Below are 19352 nucleotides of genomic sequence, written 5' to 3'. Positions count from 1 at the left end.
AAATGTGGCCATCTCTCCTACACAAATCCCTTGTTTCTCTCTGCTCTCTGCCATTACTTTGATGGTGAGAAAGTAAGCATTAACCTCTTCCCTAATTAAGATGACAGAAAACGATTTTTTTTTTTTTTGGGTTTGAGTAGAGACAGAAGACGAAATTAAATTGTATTATTGTTGAACGTAGTTTTTTCCCCAGTTATTATTGCTTAATTGCATGCTAGCTAGCTAGCAAATTGCTCTGGGGCCATATATACCAACACTTTCAAAACACACTACGTCACACCTTGAACTTGTTCATCTTCTATATTTGATTTTCATGCACAGACAAATGTGGTTAGTGCATATTATCATATACTGCTTTCATCGGAAGAAATCAAGAAAATAAGTTAAGTTCGTTATTTGTAATAAATAGGTTTTGTCTTTTCTAAAATATCATTACTAATTAAGTGTATTGGTTAGAATTATCATTGTTAGAAGGATTACCTTGGAAAAAAATATATAAATATGAGAGACAAAATGGATTGGGGTCTTATATTTAGGATCAAAATAAAAGTCAAATAAGGTCTTGTATTAAGGACAGGAGGTAGTATAAGAACTAGTTGATTAATTTGAGTAGATTAAGAAAATTAATTAAATCAGTTATTTGTAATAAATGTGTTGTCTTTCCTTAAATATTCTTACTATAACTACAAGAACTACCTTAAAAAAAGACAAATATGAAGACAAAGTATATTAGAATCTTATATTTAGGATCAAAATAAAAGTCAAACTAACTCTTATATCAAAGATCGAGGTAGTATTTAGTACTACATCCCCTCCTTAATATGAGAGCTAGTTTGGGGTTAAATTTGTTATCAAATATAAGAGATTAATTCATTTTAATTTACCTCCCAAATTTATGATATTTTATCCAAAGCATTTTTATTTGTTGTAAAGGGTTATTAGTTTTTACCAAAGGATAGTTTCAATATACATGATTAAGATAATTTAGAGAACTTAACACATATTTATTATAAATAACTAATTTAATTATTTTTTATTTTTTTAAATTAGTTATTTAGATGTTATATTAAGGATATGAAATAATATGTGGTGAATCAATATCAGAATGATGTAAGCTGAAATATAGGAAGACTGGCGTGCGCCGCAGGTTTAGGCAAATTTGGACAACGACCTCGGCGCGTCTCTGACTTTGGGTTCATATTGTTGGGCTTCTTTCTTCGGTTAAAGCCTTCAAGGGGCTGATTTTTTGCTTTTGGAAACAGACTTTGGGCCTAAATTGACCCCAAATTAAAACAATGGGAGGATTACAAAAGTTAAAAAAATGATAAAAAAAATTAAAAAGACGGAATCGAATAATCTTTTTGCCTTTTTGTCGACGCAAGTTATGCGAAAATATGTTAACTTATAAAACTAGAAGAGTGCTTAGGTAAAAATTAAATCATAATTTTAAAAATTTTATAGTATGCAAAAAAATATATAAAGGGAAATTTGTTTCAATTCGGATAAAAACATTTTTAAAAAGTGCTCTGGGATTCTAAATTCCTCCTAAGTTTAAAATTTTTAAAGTCATTCCCTCTATTATACTCTTTCAGTTCTTAATATAAGACTTAATCCTAAATATAAGACTTATTTATCATATTTATTAATTTTTTTTAAATTACCGCTATGGATACTCCTTCAACCATAGTCAAGTAAGTGAGAGAAAAAGGATATTAAAAAAGATGATTATGGTATTTTAGAAAAAATATATCATATTTATTATAATTAACTAACTTACTTAACTTTTTTGATTTAATTAAATTAGTTAAATGGGTCTTATATTAAGAATCAGAGGAATATATCTATCGTTGTTTTAACTTTTCATTTTGTTTTGAATCTTTCATTATTTTTATCCCATATCTGGTCAAATTTTTTAACTATATCAGAACTTAGAGAGAGAATTAGATAAATTTAAAAGACGGTTAAATGGGGTATTTTAATTTTTAGTCAATATATGGCGCGACTAATATTCTACATTAATTAAAGATTCCTATCATGTGACATAACCTTAAGGAAAAATAAATACGGACTGCAGGGAGTAGTTATTTCACTATAAAAGTTTGAAGTTCGGTTCAATATACACCCTTTGCTTATTTTCGTAATTGATGATGCATTGAACCTGCTGGTCAAAAAATGATGCTTTGAACCTGTAAAGTTAATAAAAATAATTGTATAATTACTATTAGAAACAACAATATAACTAAGATTGTTTTAAAATTAAAACCCCCCCCCCCCAAAAAAAAAAGCGATGGATGAAAAGGAACCGAACAAGTAAATTAGGACCATTGTAAATAAATAATAGAAATAATTGGAATCAAATATTCCTTTAAAGTCTAACACGAACACCTTAACAATACACACTGAAACATGGAAGTATTGTTGTATATGGACGCCGTGTCGTGGCAACATGCGTCATCTTCACCGCCGTGGCTTGCTGGTAATCTTTCCTTGTCCCTTTTCGCATCTTATTATAATATCCTGCAATCTTCGATGGAACCAAGGAATCCACCGGAGCACAAGAATATATATATATAGATATCACTACAAAATTTGTAATGGCAATAGAAGGGCAACAAGTTTTCTGGACTTGATGCCGTTACTGATCTCGTGCTCTGAACCGGCAATGGATTTGTAACTTGTGAAGAAGAGTACTCAACAATACATTATACATGGCTTTGGAGAAGATTTTCTGGATTGTTCTAGTTTCTACTCTATTCTTGCTGCTCCATGACACTCGTATGATAGCTGGGAACGTTGCTGACAATGGCGATTCCACTCCCAGGAAGCCTGGTTGCAGCAACAATTTTGTTCTGGTATTCCATACCCTTTTCCATCTTTTGCTAATTTTTCTTTGAATCTTGTTTGGTTTCACATCCTTCTTCTCCACACATGCATTTCAAAGGAATTTGAAATGAGTCATATAAGAGCGTCTGCAAGTTCTGGGTCTAAACTCAATATCTTAGGACCCACGAAAACTCAGTCTTTGCCGTTGTTATATCCTTGAGATGTTTAAAAATTTAGATCAGATTGATATTGTGATGTTAGATTGTATCTAGGCTATCATCATATGTAGGCCGTTATCATCATAAATATTTTCTCTTCTTTTCTTTTCTTTTTTCTTTTCCCTTTTCAGGTAAAAGTGAAAACTTGGGTGGATGGCAGAGAGGATGCTGGGTTTGTTGGCATGAATGCCAGATTCGGAAGAACTATTGAATCAGAACAAAAAAATGCTCTCAAATCTCGCCTTGTTCTTTCACACCCTGGAGAGTGTTGCAGTACAGACAATAAGGTTATTTGCTCATACATAATATTAATCAACTGTACTTTGGTCACTGAGATAGCAAAAATTCGCAATGATTTTGAGATAACCATGCATAATCTGGGTTCTTCTAGCTTGCTGGAGAAGTGATCTTGGCACATCGAGGCCACTGCAGATTCACAACAAAGGCAACTAATGCACAAGCTGCTAATGCTTCGGCTATCCTCATCATAAATTTTAAGGAAGGTAAAATTAACCTGTTTGTTAAGCTTTGACAACAGAGCACCACATATATAATACTATCTCTGATCCTTAATATAAGAGCTAGTTGACTAATTTAAATAGAATAAGAAAATTAATTAAGTTAGTTATTTGTAATAAATAAGTGTTGTTTTTTCTAAAATACTTTTGCTAATCAAGTGTCATTTGATGAAACATTCAATATGTGCAACTACTACAAAGACTACCGTGGAAAAAATGGATAAATATGAAAGATAAAGAGGATTGATGTTTTATATTTAAAACCAAATTAAAAATCAAACTAGCTCTTATATTAAGGATTAGAGGTAGTAGCTCTTTAAATATTCAATATCAAGAAAGATAAAGATGCTGGAATGATAGGTTTGCTTCCATTATCCATTTGTTATAGCCAGTTTATTTTTGCTAGCAGAACTTTTCAAGATGGTCTGTGAAGCTGATGAAACCCTTTTAGACATACACATTCCTGTTGTCATACTCCCAAAAAGTGCAGGAAAAAGGTTGAAGAAAATGCTGACGACCTCTTCACCTGGTGAGGCTTCTCCTAGTCTTTATGATATTTTAACACGAATTGTTCATGCTTTCAGCGTGTTGCAATTGTTCCTATTGACTAACAAGACTAACATGTCATAACATTTAGAAATTTCTTTAAGTAGAAGTTCTTGGCTTTTCTTTCAAAAAATCAAGTTGGGAAATAGCCACATTTGGACCTATCATTTGAGTCTCCCTGTCCTTTACCTAAATTTTCTGGGTAGCATTTTAAAAGTTTTTCCCCCCCTTTCTGCAGTGTTTGTGCAACTATACTCACCACGTCAACCTGCAGTTGACGTAGCAGAAGTAATTCTATGGTTGATGTCAATAGGGACCATAGTGTGTGCATCATATTGGTCAGCATGGAACACCAGAGAAGCAGATATTGAACAAGACAAGCTATTAAAGGTCAGTTTTCTCAACTGTTTTAAACATAACTTCACCTTTCCTTAAGCATCATTATTCTTTTGGTGCACTGGAATAGTTGCTTATCTAAGCACTCGCTTTCAAATGTTGTTTCTATAGGATGTTGTCGAGGAAATGCCAAGTGCTACAGATGGAGGTGCTAGTAATGTTATAAACATAAATATGAAAGCTGCAGTCCTTTTTGTTATAGCCGCTTCAACTTTGCTGTTCATAACGTACAAACTTATGTCATTGTCATCGTGGTTCATTAAGCTTCTGGTTGCTCTCTTCTGTATTGGTGGAACCGAGGTATATGCAGTCCTAACTGAACTCTGTCCAAATTTCTAAATGCTAAATCCGTAGAGGCAGACAGAGAGAGAAGGCAATATATACCACAATGCATGAGTGCGCTTCATGAAAATCTTACGTCTTTCCCATCATCTTATTCAAATTTGTTGGTTTTGACTTTATGTTCTGCTTTAAGTTAGCCGTAACCGTAGTTTCTTGTACCTGCAGGGATTGCAAATTTGCTTGGTTGCTTTATTTTCAAGGTGCGAATATCTCATCTTCCTTTTATCAGGATCTTACTTGTGGAAAGTTATGAACTTCGTGTTTTGGCATATTTCTATTGATATTACCATGAGTTAGTTTATGTCTTCATTTGGTAAGCTTAAAATGGATCAGACCAAGAACTAATCCCACTGTAGAGTCTTACTCTAACCATGTTATCATACATTTTGTGTTCCATTAGGTGGTTCGAGCGAGCTGGCGAGTCATACATTAAAGTTCCTTTCTTTGGAGCTATCTCGTACCTGACTTTTGCTATTTTCCCATTCTGCATAGCATTCTCTATCCTTTGGGCAATTTATCGCAAAGCCTCCATTGCTTGGATCGGTCAAGACATACTTGTAAGAACAGATTTCCCCCGTCTTGAAAATCGTTTTCCCTCTTTCTCTCTCCATATTTTTCCAGGAAAAGTTCAAAATTTTAGCTGTGAGAGTACCATTTGTGCATAGAAATATGCACCCTGCAGGCTTTTATAGGTCAACATCACATGCTAAATCAGGAAGTTAAACCAGCATTGGCACTGTACCTCCGAGGAAAATGATCTTTATGAGAGCTTCCTTTGATTTCTACTAACAATTTCACTATTAAATCTTCTTCCAACTCTACTGAATATAACAATCTATGCATTTACTGAATTTGATATTTGGAGTTTCTATTCTTGATACTGAGTTGACGGCAAGCTACCATGTCTCTGCTTGGCAAGCAGCATGGTTTAATAATCTTTTCTTTTTGCAATAATCATTCAAACAGGGAATTGCGCTCATGATAACAGTTCTACAGTTTGTGCAAATACCTAATCTCAAGGTAGTAATTTCAGCTCATGCTATCATCTATAGGAAGTTATTTTAATGAAGTAATGTTAAGATGGATAAAGTTTCCCCCTCTCTGGGGGTCATCATGTAATACTCAAGTCTAATTTGTACATTCCGTTGCTTTTTATAAGGTAATATGATATGCTCCTTTTACAATTGATAGAATACTTGATTTGAATTTTTATAAATTAGGTGGGCACTGTTCTTCTCAGTTGTGCATTTATCTACGACCTGTTTTGGGTGTTTGTCTCAAAGAAGCTGTTCAATCAAAGTGTGATGCTTGAGGTTAGTCTTTTTATTTTTCACATAAAATCATGAGACTTATAAAGAACCTATGTCATGGCATTAACAAAGAACCCACGTAATACGTAATTTAATATCTGGAGATTTTCCAATAGGTAGCCCAAGGTGGTAAAAGTGGAGAAGATGGTATCCCAATGCTGCTGAAGTTTCCACGCATTATTGACCCTTGGCATGGTTACAACATCATAGGATTTGGAGATATTCTTATACCAGGTCTGCTGGTTGCATTCTCACTCAGGTTTTGGCTCCTCCTTAGTCCTTAGCTGTCCTTTTTGTCATTTAAACCATTTTACCGTTCAAATTGTCAGAATGAACCCCAAACTCCAACTTCGACAAAAGCAAGATGGTAACTTTTTTCTTTCAAGTAAAAATTAAACTAATTTTTTGGAAAATTGAACTGGGGACATTTTTGACAATTGACAATGTCCAAGTGGGCCAAATAATAATTGAAAAATGCCTTGGTTTTTGTGCTTGTTTACACATTTTGTTGTTTTGCCATTGGCAGACAAGTGTAATGGTAATTTCCCCTTCTTTATGCTAGTTGAAGAGTAAAGGTTTTCTGATGAACAGCATGGGCCATTCATGCAGGTACGATTGGCTGGCAAATAAGAATCTACGACATGGATACTTCTTGTGGGCAATATTTGCATATGGCTTTGGTGAGGCTAACTAGCAATCAACTTGTCTTGTTACTGGGCGAGCTAACCCTTTCCACAAAGTACATCTTTTTTATTACTGAAACTGAATGAAAGAATGACTTTGACAGGTCTCATGATTACATACTTAGCACTGAACTTGATGAATGGGCAAGGCCAACCAGCACTGCTCTACATTGTTCCATTCACCCTCGGTGGGTTTTTGTGATGAAAATAACCTGAAAATTGCCCATGAATTTCTCAAACAGCTATAGTCATATGCAAACAGTTTCTTTCTTTTCTTCCTCTTCGTCATGCTGACAGTTTCATTCATTGATGCAGGGACCATTCTGGCACTGGGGCATAAACGTGGGGATCTGAGAAATTTGTGGACCAAAGGAGAACCAGAGAGACCCTGCCCTCATGTCAGGCTCCAGCACAGTGAAGAATTAAACCCTAAATGATAATGTAAACCTGACATCTAATTATTACATTCAGTGTATAGTTCCCCTGTCAACGGCTCAGCATCTCAATGCTCTATCCATGAGATCATTCCCCTTTGAATGAAATTGATCCTCTTCCATGCGCCTTACTGGGTTGCGAATTGCAATGTGCTTTTGAGTTAAACCAAGAGGGAAAAAGGGAAAGAGATGAGCCAATGGAAGAAACAAGAATAAAGAGAATCTAGTAAGCCTACATCAGCAAAATTGTTGGGACTTAGAGGCCCCACTGCTGTAGAGGGTACATGTAGACAAAAAACTGAGGAAGGCAATGAGGCATACAGAATTGATCAAAAATTAATGTGCATTCTGAAGTTTGAGTTACAATCGGCTTAGTTTGGCATTATTGCCTCTTGCAACAGAACAAAAGCAAGAAAGAACCCGACAAGACACGAACTGATTCATCTTCAGTTCAGGCATTACCACATAGGAGTACTCAATTGTCTTGTTAATATGCGGTTAGTTTATTTGCCACTCTTAACTAAACACTCTCGGGATGAGAAACTACTTTCGACTCGTCATAGGTCTTAGTATATTATTAATGAAGATAATGTTAATTGTTAATGAACAATGTTTTAAGTTGAAAGTACACATAATGGCTACGAAGAGGATAGCTGTTAGCCATCAACAAACAAGACAGAAACAAGAACAAAGCTTGAAATGGAGCCGTTGGAATAAATGAAGAGCCAAGTAAAGGGATAGAGATGCTGATTTCAAGAACATTAATGTGTTGTTTTTTCTTATTCAGTTATTCCCATTCTGGTTCTCGTAGAAAGAAATAGAGTAGTGGTTGGCCCCATAAAGAAAAAGCGAAAGAATTTAGAATGTGACTTGTTTTGTTGCTTTTGACAGGAGTAACCCATAAAGCAGGTAAGGGCAGTAATGAAAAGAGAGGGGTTAGAGGCTCCATGCTTGCATGTGAGTTTAGGCCGGGATTCCTAAGTGGGTCCCGCCAGGTGAGCTGTCCGGCACATTATCTGCTCCAAAGGGAGATTAGGGTCTTGCGGTGGTGAGGGTCTGGGGCCTTCTAAAGTAGGGCCCACTTCAGAATTCGGTAGAATTATAGGGATGTGGAGTTAATCCGACGGCTGAGATAGCTCCGTCTCATTCCCAACGGAATAAATGTGTGAGAGTGAAGTTGAGGATCTCCACACGGCATTTAAAAATCCAGAGAACTCCAAAAGACCAGAACTCTACTCCTTTTCAGCTGAGTTCGTGGGTGACAAGGGATCGCGAAATAGGAGCGGGAAAAAAAAATCTAAGATAGTAAATTGATATATTCTGAAACTAAGAGATAAGAGATGTGTCTATCATGCAAACAAAAGGGGAAAAAAAAAAATCAAAGCGGTGTGTGCTTTTTTGTGAATCCCCATCTCTTGCTTTTATGTTCGTCACTTACCAAACGAGCCATTCGCGTTTAGAAAATAAATGAAAGGAAGGTAGTTCCACTATATCTTTGGGGGAATAAATTAAATACTTCATTTATTCAAAATACAACGGAATCCATGGTGTCTTTGGCCCAGCAAAATAATTATATGACCTTTTAATGCTTTTGAGCAAAACCATACTACATAGTGAGTGACGGACATTCAAAATGAGGGGATTATGGTTGAATAGTGAGTGACGGAAATTCAAAATAAGGGGATTGTGGTTGAATTTGGGGGGCATTCTGGTAATGGACAACGTCTTCAGAGTGTGTAACGCGGCACAAGGCAAGGCAAAAGCTTGTGCAACGGTAAATAGGGTTTCATGAGCAATGCAGAAAACTCTAGGGTATGTGCCCCACCAAGAGCTGTCTTGTCACTTTCCCAACGGTCGCCACCTAACAGCCATCTTTTGAAGGGCTTCTTCAAGCTGGCATTTACTTTTTGTTCGCTAAATACACGCGTGAATGGTTAAGATTCAGGAGTGAAAAAAATGATACTAGTATGTCCCTTTCAAGTATTGAAAGGAGTAAATTGTTCTAGAGACCACGTGTTTACTAGACATGTTTAGATGAAATCCGGGCTTGAGATGGTACAAGAGAAAATGTAACTTTATTGAGGTTCCTTCAACCACCAAACGGCTCCTAACAGCTAATCAAACGGTATAAAATTAAATTAAATCTGAAGACAAAATCATTTAAAGACAGAAGAGAATGACAAGGATGACACCCTGCGTCTTATATAAGAACAAAACAACGCAGACATCCCAACTACAGCCCACCAACATCCCCCCTTCCTCCTCTTTCCAGAAAAATCCTAATCCTTCCATTATAACTTTCTTCGCTCTCTAATTACCCGCTGTCATAAAATTAAGCCCCTTGATTAAAGCTGATTAAAGCATAAAAAGTTTGTCTTTTTCTTTTCTTTTTCTCCGGGGAAGGCATAATAAATGCGCAGTGAAACTACAGACTATTACTAATTACTAATGTGCATGCAAAAGGATGGCATGGCGTCTATTGTTAAAGGATCCAATGATGTCCTGTTAGGATTTTATATATATAAAAGACTTTACAATCATAATAGAAGCTGTATTTATAGTTTGTTCACTCTTTTCTTAACAGTATCGGCAGCGAAAAAAAAAAAGGAATTTTTAAGCAGATAGGCCAGTGTAAATTTTTTTTTTTCAGCATACTATACTGTCATGCTGATGATGAATTAATTACCGATACAAGCCCCTGTTCCATAATTTTAGAATTATTCAAATCAAATAGAAAATATTAGAATATACTCAAACGAGCGAAAAATCACTCAATACATGCATCTGTACTGGCACTGCGTGCCGCAGAAGTGACTGTGGTCCATTATTGTTATTTGGCAGGAAAAAGCACAGTGACCACTTCCACTATAAAACGCCTCAAATCATCCTATTCATCTGTATCCACTGAAACTTGCTTTGAGGGCTGGGTGAAAGGAAGAAGCTTATTCTGGGGAGAGAGCTTGAGTGAGCAACCATGGACACGAAGGAAGATGTGAGGGTCGGAGCAAACAAATTCTCAGAGAGGCAGCCGTTGGGCACGTCTGCTCAGACCGACAAGGACTATAAGGAGCCACCACCGGCACCCTTGTTCGAGCCAGGTGAGCTCAAGTCATGGTCTTTCTACAGAGCCGGTATCGCAGAGTTCGTCGCCACCTTCTTGTTCCTCTACATCACCATCTTGACTGTCATGGGTGTCAAGAGGTCACCAAAGTGTGCCTCTGTTGGCATCCAAGGAATTGCCTGGGCCTTTGGTGGTATGATTTTCGCTCTTGTCTACTGTACTGCTGGAATCTCAGGTAACACCTTCCCTCTTTTTTTCCTTCCAGCTTCAAATCTGTTGGGTTAGGTTAGTTAAATTCTAGTTTTGGAAGTTCAGATCTGAGTAAACGTTGGTTTGGTTTGGTTAAAACAGGTGGACACATCAACCCAGCAGTGACCTTTGGTCTGTTCTTGGCAAGGAAGCTGTCCCTCACAAGAGCACTGTTCTACATGGTGATGCAGTGTCTTGGAGCCATATGTGGTGCTGGTGTTGTGAAGGGTTTTGAGGGTAATGCTCGGTATGAGATGTTTAGTGGAGGGGCAAATATGGTAAACCATGGATACACTAAGGGCGATGCTCTTGGAGCTGAGATTGTTGGCACCTTCATCCTTGTCTACACAGTGTTTTCTGCCACTGATGCTAAGAGAAACGCTAGAGACTCTCACGTCCCTGTATGTATTCTTGCCTATCTTACATCTACTTGTTTCATTTTCTTCAATATTTTCACTGTTCCAGTTGTGTTGCTGCATTTAAGTGCTAAAGCTCTAGGGTTGTTAGTCCTCGATAATTTGTACGAATGAGTTACCTACAAAAGCAAGTCCTTTATCGTAATTTGAATAGATTAGGGTAGTTACCAAGTTACATAATTGATAAATAATCTGTTAGTTCTCTAGTTCAACTGGTTTAACTCTGTTCAGTTATCTTCTACAACGGAATATTTTAACAAGATAGTGGATTTTCTGGAAATTTTGTTTTGGCCAACGGATTTTCTGGCTCTGCTTGCTTAATTGTAAAACTCAAAACCAAAGCTGGCATGGAACGCTTGTGATGTTTTATGAGCAGGACTTAACCTATGTTGTTGTTGGGTGTTCTGTGGTGTAATTGTAGCTTTTGGCTCCTCTTCCCATCGGATTTGCTGTGTTCTTGGTGCACTTGGCAACCATTCCCATCACAGGAACAAGTATAAACCCAGCAAGGAGTTTGGGTGCTGCTATCATCTACAACAGGGACGCTGCATGGAATGATCATGTAATGTTCTCCTCTTTCTGAATCTTTATCATTAATCAAGTTGTTTGCTTGATTCCTTTTGCCTAAAACTAAATTCCATGTCCCCATATATTTGCGTGCAGTGGATATTCTGGGTTGGACCTTTCACTGGAGCTTTCCTTGCTGCTGTATATCACCAGATAGTCATCCGAGCCATTCCTTTCAAGTCTAGGGCTTGAGACCCTCATCATCTTTGCTCTGCATCTTTTCGTATTACTTGGACATCCTTAATTTTTGTTCTTGTGTCTGTCTGTGTGTGTGTAAATTATGAGTGATGACCTCTTCCTTTGTGTGTCAAACTTTGAATGTAGAATTCTTTAATATGTCTATTTTTTGCTTTTTTCTATCCATGATTCCTCTTTAGTTCCTCAATGCAAACCATCCTTCTGAACTGATAATAATAGCTAGTGAAATGAACAGTGATTTTGGTAAAGATGAGCCACCTATGTGAAGCATGACAGGCGGGAAATACTTGAAGGAAACATGGCTATCGGCTTTGGACCAATGCCAGATTAAGAAATTTAATGCCTGAATTCAGCAGTCTGTAACACGAAAACGTTTCACCGATTCCTAATACTAGTTCCGGTCTTTATTATAAGAACTAGTTAATTAATTTGAGGAGATTAAAGAAAGAAATTAAGTTATTTATTTGTAATAAATAAAGGTTTTTTTTAAATATCCTTCCTAATTAAGTGTATTAATTAGAATTTAAAAAAATATGAAAAACAGTTTTATATTTAGAATTAAAATAAAAATTAAATGAAGATAGTTTTAAACACTAACATTGATGTTTTCGAAGAACGTTGAATTGAATGCTAATTGATATAATGAGAAACCGCCCCAAGAGGCCTCAAACAAATCGAAATTGGCATTCCACCGATAAACTTCTCCCCGAGGTTAATGCTGAAGTGATTTACTGGCAGAAAAAAAAAAGTTCATAAATTGGCATTCCATGAAGATCTTAGCTTTTATAATGTTTCTGGGCCAAAAAGTTTGTGGACCACAAACAATTGAAAATTGGCATTCCACCGATTAACTTCTCCCCGAGGTTAACGCTGAAGTGATGTACTGGCAGAAAAAAAAAAGTTTATAAACTGGCATTCCATGGAGACCCTAATTTTTATAATGTTTCTGGGCAAAAAAGCTGACCCACATGAGGCCAAAGTACGCTTTTGTCCCTGGCAAAATAGTGAGATATAAATAGTGACGAAAATGATGCGATGAGTCTGCTCTGCTCTGCTCCTGGACTGCACTTGGAGGGCGTGATCGTGTTCTTTGCGAACCAAGAAAAAAAAAATGTGGATGTTTGGTTGCAGGGGACCATCTGGATTCTCAGCCACTTCCACTGCGGAGCAAGTTACTGAAGGAATCGATGGAAACGGTCTCACTGCCATCGTCACAGGTTTTCTTCTCTATTTTCTTATTCCACCTTGTGATTGGCTACTGTACACAAATAAGATCGCTTTACTATGAGGATCAGTGATTAGCGATGGCTGGATATTTATTCCCTCTCGACCAAACCAAACACTTGTAGTAAAGAAGATTAGCTCATGAATTAATAAAACCGGAAAATCTTTATTTGTTTGATGTGGATTTCCCCTTTTCTGACTCTGGTCAGTGTTCCGGGCCGAACTTATTTCTGATGGTGCGGATACTCTCATCGAAGGGTCTGTACTTCTGAAGTCATAATCTAACAGTGCTGGATAATGTCTTGAATACTTTTATATGTGGACAGGATTGGGAGGGAGATGATAAGAGCTCGATATTTAGACTATATAGCTATAGCTGCTCTCTGATCATCGAACATGTTGAGGTTATGGTTGATTGGCAATAAGGACCAAACTTTTTTAACTAAAAACAAAATTGAAAAGAAAATCTTTTTTTCCTGTCATATGTTACTAAGCCTGTCTAGTCAAAATGCAATTCAACATTGTATAATATACCACACAACTTTTAATGACTTGGATGGTATCTGAAAATGGAATATGTACCCACCATCTTCCCTCAGTACTCACATTTAGTTGAGTTTCAGGGGCATCCAATGGTCTTGGTCTTGAAACGACCCGAGTTCTAGCATTGCGTGGCGTCCATGTGGTTATGGCAGTAAGGAATGTGGACTCTGGTATGAGCGTCAAAAACAAAATGCTCGAGGAAATGCCTTCTGCCAAAATTGATGTCATGAAGTTAGATCTTAGCTCAATGGCGTCAGTAAGGAAATTCGCTGCAGATTACAATTCCTCTGGTCTGCGTCTTAATATCCTAATGTAAGCTGTTTAGAAATATCTGGTTTGCCTCTTAATCTCCTGATGTATGAACGTTTAGCAATAGTGGTTTTGAGCCTCTAAATTGCAGCTCTTTTTGTTAATTCTAGCTCTCTTTATATTCTCTTGATCTATGCATGTGTATCCAAGTGGTTAATTTCTATTGATTGATATCTTCTGATTAGTGAATGCTCCATGTTTGTAAGAAATAGATATTGATTTACCACCCTTTTGCTTCCTGCGTTGCCTTCGGAAACTCGTTATGAAATTTGCTAATGCAGTCTTCCACTCTTCTTGCAACACTTCACTTTGTTTGGGATACTAAAGGAATATGATTAAGAATATTGCATAGAGAGAAACTCCCGTCTTTGTTGATGTTGAAAGAGTTGAAATGAATTTTTCGGCTGAAGTAATAATGCAGGAATCATGGCTGCCCCCTTCACACTTTCTGAAGACAACATTGAGTTGCAGTTTGCAACCAATCATGTAGGTAATGAACTAGGATATCATATGTTCTCCTCACCTTATCTTTGAACGATTCATATCGATTATATTTACTTCCTATGATGTACAATTAGGAATTTTAAGGATTAATGCTATTTTGCAGGTCATTTTCTCTTAACAAACCTTTTATTGGAAACTATGAAGAAAACTGTGCACGAATGCAAGCGGGAGGGAAGAATAGTTATCGTATCATCGAAGGCACACAGATTTGCATATAAAGAGGGAATTTGTTTTGATAAGATCAATGATGAATCAGGGTATGCTCTAGCTAAATAAATTTTTGCTTTCCCCCCTCTTTCCATCTGCTACTAAACTCATGCTATAGAGGTGCTTTCTTGATGTTACCATTTGATATATATATATATATATATATATGTATGTATGTATGTATGTATGATTCTCAAAATGGAATGCTTCCGCTTTGTCTGTTTGATTATTTACAGATACAACAGTTATCTTGCTTATGGACAATCAAAGCTTGCTAATATTTTGCATGCAAAAGAGCTTTCAAGACGCTTGAAGGTATTCTACTTGTAAATGGTCATAATTATTTTTTTTCCTATTTCATGTGTTTTTAACTTAATATCTTCGGTAGACATAGCTATAGCAACTTATTAAATAAATTGCTGTCAGATTAATTATTTTGATTCTACTTGTAAATGGTCATAATTAATTTTTGATTTCATGTGTTTTTAACATAATATCATGAGTAGACATAGCTATACCAACTCATTAAACAAATTGCTGTCAAAGTATATCAATATTTCTTAATCTTTCTGAGCTTCACATGGTTTTACTGATGTTTATATTACTTAAGAAAATGATATTTGAGGGTCTTTTATAAAATTGACCGTCAATGGCCTTAAAGACTAAAGTATATTCTAAGAATCATAAAAATTTATTACTGGTACTTCTCACAGTTAAAATTCATGCTTTCTGAAATTACATACCAGTCTTCTAGATGTTATAAGTATGTTTTTGGATGTTTCACTATTCCTATAGATGACGTTGGGAAGACCAGATCGTAACTTTAGCAAGCATGATTAATAGCTTTATAAAATATCAGTGATAACTTACTGCTATAGTCTCGGGGGGTGATTTTGTTTTTTAAGGTTCTCTCAGCTGTTAATTTCATAAGCTTTAAGTGTCATTTTTCTTATATTTCACTGATTTATTAGCTAAGATAACCTTCACATTGCAGTTGATTGCAAAGATAATATGCCATTATTATTTTAGGACATTTTCCCTCCTCCTTGTAGAAATTAGAAGCATAATTTCCATGCTGCCCATGTTGTTAAACACTATCTTTAGACCCTGTGTCTGTGCATGCTCTGCATTTGGAGAGGTCTTCCATTCCTCTGGCATTCATCTGTTGACTGACTGGTTGAATTGGATGTATAATTTTTTATTTTGTTGTTTTTTTGTTTGTCAGGAAGAAGAAGTGGAAATAACTGTTAACTCCCTTCATCCAGGGACGATTGTAACAAATATTCTTCGGTATCATGGTTACTTTAATGGTATCCTTTATTCTATTAATCTGATGCCAATATGTGCATTAAAGTATTCTTACTTCTCGATTTTTGTTCTATAATAATGCATCTATTACTCGGACTGTGCAGCCGTTGCTGGCGCAGTGGGGAAGTTCTTCCTTAAAAATGTGCAGCAGGTAAGTTGTAACATTCATGAGCATAGCAGGGGTAGTGTGTGGAGGTGACATTGATGCCTTTTGCTGCCGATGATGTGGTTTTTCTGTCATTTAAATTCTTAATATTTCATATTGAATCCTGTGGGGTGTTTTTAGGGAGCTGCAACTCAATGTTACGTGGCATTGCATCCACAAGTCAAGGGAGTATCTGGTGAATACTTTATGGATAGCAACAAGGCAAAACCAAGCTCTCTGGCTACAGATTCAGAATTGGCCAGAAAACTCTGGGAATTCAGTTTGAGCCTGACAGATCCAAAGTAGTCGTAAAGAAAAAGAATCAGGAGGATGTAATGTGATGTAATATAGTGTAATCGGGGGTGAGAAAACTATATCCGACTGTTTCTAGGTGAGAAAACTTTGTAGAACATGACAAGTTTCTGGCCATTAGAAATTTCAACGTGTGGTGTTGTTCCTATGACCCAAATAGCTTCAGTATCTCGTATTGTTCCTCCGCAAGCATCGTGCTGCTGTATGTCCACAGAAGCATCCACATCAATTCCCAGACATCACTCCGGTGATGGCATCCATTTTAAGCGCTCCCTTTGGAGCTGGATTGAACATCCTGTTGTTGAAGTCCTTATTTGCTGTATCCTCCAGAAGCTTGAACAGGCATGCACTTTTCAGCCCGCCAATACTGCTTCCTCCATGTCCAGCGTTGTACTTTGCTACATCCAGCCTCATGCCTTGAATCCCAGTTCATCCAATCCTGCAAATTTCCAGAGAAAAATAGCCAGATTTCTCTAGCATTCGTGCAACCACGGAACACACACTTGTTTTCCTCACTCTCATCCCCAAAAGGGCATATAGAACTCATGCTCAGCCATCTACAAAACTTTGACATCGGGAGACGTGTTGAGGGAGATGCTGATCCAGAAAACACAGGAGATAGTGATCCCTTATCCGAGGCAATATGATAAGATGTCTCCTAGATCCTCCCAATCCGTTGTTCCACTTGTTTTCAGAAGTGCCTTTTAACTTGCACTGCGTCGTATAAACAATGCTTTCCTTGTTTTCTTTCCTCTTCTCCTCTTTGGGGGAAGACTTCCACACCAAGATGGCATGCCTATGAGGAGGAGGGAGAAGAAAAGAAATTAGAAGTAGAGGAAATTGAAGCAAACTGTGTGTAAATTCACGTTTGGCATTAACCAACTACCACATGGACAGCAAAGGACCAGAAATATAATACAGAGAATTCATTCCGTAGCAGCATCTCGTTCTCCATTATATAGTACTACTCTACGGCATATACCAGAACAGAGCTGTGTGTGGTAACACCATTAGAGCCTGTAAAAAAATTTCAATGTTAAGATGGTATAATTTGGCTGTATTAGTCACTCTAAATCTAATAACGTAATCGGCGGAAGCACGAGAAGAAATAAACTTTTAAAGCACGAAATGATTGAACCGAGAGGCGCGCTAAGAAGCATTCCAGATAATCACTTGCCGGAGCTTGAAAAGATCAAAGACGGCATGCTACCATCAGAATAGTAGTGCGAGGGACAGTAATGCGTTTGATAAACTGACAGTTTTAAATTCACTGCGAGCACCGAAGAAGAAAACCAGGAAACTGTAAAATTATTCGCTGGAATGTACTTTCAGCTTCAAATCTTCCACGTTTGGCGGGAGATGCAGAATTTCGAAGCGTGTCAATTCCCTGGAGTCCGGAGGCACCGCGACGAGAAGCCGAAAAGTCGTTAAATGATTCCACGTTTTAATTCAACTACGCGCCCCAGGACAAGGCGTTAATTAAATTGTTTCTGACTTGTGATCAAGCAAAATAGAAGACCCAACTCAATATCAGGCCCAAAAAAGAAGACTCAACTCAATAAGGAGGAAGGACCATGATATATTCAGGGCCAAAGTAAATCAAAGGCAAGAAAGATGATGTATGATAGCCTTGTCGATTTTTACGAAATAAATAAATGACGTCAAAGGGAATATCTAAATAAATTAATAGAGATAAGGTGAGCATGTTTGAGATTGAGATGATATTAAAAAGGCTGAAAAGCTTGAAACTATGACTGGGAAGTGGGAAAAAAAAAGTTGTGACTTGTTCAACAAAACGATGTTTGAGATGGTGACAGAAATAAACAGGTTTTTGGCCAAATGGAATTACTGTGGATCCCTAAAAAAAGAAAGACAGATGGGAAAATAGGGGGGGGACAAAAGGAATTCTCCCCTAGAAAAGGGTCGTTTCCTCGGATATTTATCTTTGCTTTGTTGGGTCAAATGGGCTTTGGTATGGGAAGTAATATTGGGCTTCAAAAGGCCCAACAACATTTCAAGACATCAAGGGCCCCAAACATGACTCGTGGTCAGGGGGAAAAAAATAAGAACTTAATGACTTCAACACTTTTAAAAAGTGTTTTCATACAAGTAAAAATAAAAATTATTTCACATATTTATATATTATATCAAAAAATCACTTTTAAAATCATGGTTAGGTTTTTACTCAAATCCTCTCTTAATTTAAAGGGAAAAACCTAATATTCCGGCTACTAATTAATGGAATGTTTTAGTTTGTGTTGAGGAATTGATCAATCACAGAAAAATAACAGCAAAAGGAAGATGAGAGACATTAAAATAAAGATGTGAATTGCTGGTAAAAAAATAAATAAATAAATAAATAAAGATGTGAATTTGATTGAGGCAAACGCTGGTGGGCTATCTTCTTCCTCAATGGTTGCCGTGTATCGCCCCTCCATTGGAGGGCACTGGCTTTATTATGACTTGTGAGTGAAAGGCTTCACTTTAGTCATTGTCATGACGTCACCAGAGATGACAGTGTCATTGTTTCATTCAAACCCAACCACCCAGCATTTATTAAAATCTCACAAATAATTGTGAAACTGATTCATTTTTTCAAAAAAATATTTAATCATTTTTTATTAATATTTGAATTGTTTGATTTTGTAGGAATATGCGTGTTATTATAAGTAATGTCGTCAATGAATCTTTATGAGCCGCATTTGTCGTTCTTTGGCAAATCCAATCGCGCCAAATCGGTGGCAAAAATATTGTTTGTCAGTTTAGCTTTATATAATATTTATTTTGATTCCTTAATTTTATAAAGTGTTTTTTTTTTGTAAGTCTAATGCCGTTGAAAAAATGCTGGTGTTGAAATATTGATAAGATATTTTCAAATGCTTACATATTTTGTTTAATTTTTAAAATAAAACTTGTTATAAAAAAATTATCATTTTTAGGCTCCCCGAATTGTACATGTATGTGATGTCTTGTAATTAAGATAGAAATATTCTTTTGATCCTTAATATAAGACATATTTAACTAATTTGATTAGATTAA

The 19352-nt window shown here is 36.5% G+C and overlaps 3 protein-coding genes and 1 long non-coding RNA gene across 8 annotated transcripts; 3 read left to right on the top strand and 1 right to left on the bottom strand.

Moving 5' to 3' along the window:
- The first annotated feature begins 2419 nt into the window (after positions 1 to 2419).
- LOC114725137 (signal peptide peptidase-like 2) lies at positions 2420 to 7395 on the top strand. Of its 4 annotated transcripts, XM_028911616.1 has the most exons (15): positions 2420 to 2476; positions 2785 to 2852; positions 3173 to 3328; positions 3433 to 3544; positions 3969 to 4088; positions 4344 to 4495; positions 4613 to 4801; positions 5009 to 5043; positions 5244 to 5400; positions 5810 to 5863; positions 6064 to 6156; positions 6270 to 6412; positions 6763 to 6833; positions 6941 to 7024; positions 7152 to 7395. In XM_028911616.1, exons 1-15 carry the CDS (start codon positions 2425 to 2427, stop codon positions 7271 to 7273), a joined length of 1608 nt encoding a protein of 535 aa, XP_028767449.1. In that variant the 5' UTR covers positions 2420 to 2424; the 3' UTR covers positions 7274 to 7395. The 4 variants fall into 4 exon arrangements, with proteins under 4 accessions (XP_028767449.1, XP_028767450.1, XP_028767448.1 ...); XM_028911617.1 differs by lacking the exon at positions 2420 to 2476 and having other exon boundaries at positions 2637 to 2852; positions 4419 to 4495; XM_028911615.1 differs by lacking the exon at positions 2420 to 2476 and having other exon boundaries at positions 2637 to 2852.
- A 2775-nt stretch (positions 7396 to 10170) lies between these two features.
- On the top strand, positions 10171 to 11948 carry LOC114725141 (aquaporin PIP1-3). The gene is made up of 4 exons (XM_028911623.1): positions 10171 to 10566; positions 10683 to 10981; positions 11418 to 11558; positions 11660 to 11948. The coding sequence occupies exons 1-4, from the start codon at positions 10245 to 10247 to the stop codon at positions 11753 to 11755; spliced, it is 858 nt and encodes a 285-aa protein (XP_028767456.1). The 5' UTR covers positions 10171 to 10244; the 3' UTR covers positions 11756 to 11948.
- Positions 11949 to 12799: 851 nt separating this feature from the next.
- LOC114725140 (short-chain dehydrogenase TIC 32, chloroplastic) lies at positions 12800 to 16461 on the top strand. Of its 2 annotated transcripts, none has more exons than XM_028911622.1 (8): positions 12800 to 12978; positions 13609 to 13840; positions 14248 to 14327; positions 14445 to 14595; positions 14782 to 14863; positions 15774 to 15858; positions 15961 to 16007; positions 16143 to 16461. In XM_028911622.1, the coding sequence occupies exons 1-8, from the start codon at positions 12873 to 12875 to the stop codon at positions 16305 to 16307; spliced, it is 948 nt and encodes a 315-aa protein (XP_028767455.1). In that variant the 5' UTR covers positions 12800 to 12872; the 3' UTR covers positions 16308 to 16461. The 2 variants fall into 2 exon arrangements, with proteins under 2 accessions (XP_028767455.1, XP_028767454.1); XM_028911621.1 differs by having other exon boundaries at positions 14445 to 14598; positions 14785 to 14863.
- LOC114725143 (uncharacterized) lies at positions 16311 to 17320 on the bottom strand. The gene is made up of 2 exons (XR_003738401.1): positions 17200 to 17320; positions 16311 to 17109 (listed from the first exon to the last, which is right to left on the bottom strand). It is a non-coding gene; the product is annotated as an uncharacterized LOC114725143 (long non-coding RNA).
- Between the last annotated feature and the right edge of the window lie 2032 nt (positions 17321 to 19352).

Source organism: Neltuma alba, unplaced genomic scaffold (genome assembly GCF_004799145.2).
Source record: "Neltuma alba isolate B1F8T4 unplaced genomic scaffold, ASM479914v2 tig00012228_pilon, whole genome shotgun sequence".
Lineage (NCBI taxonomy): Eukaryota > Viridiplantae > Streptophyta > Magnoliopsida > Fabales > Fabaceae > Neltuma > Neltuma alba.
This window is presented reverse-complemented; position numbering and strand designations above follow the sequence as displayed.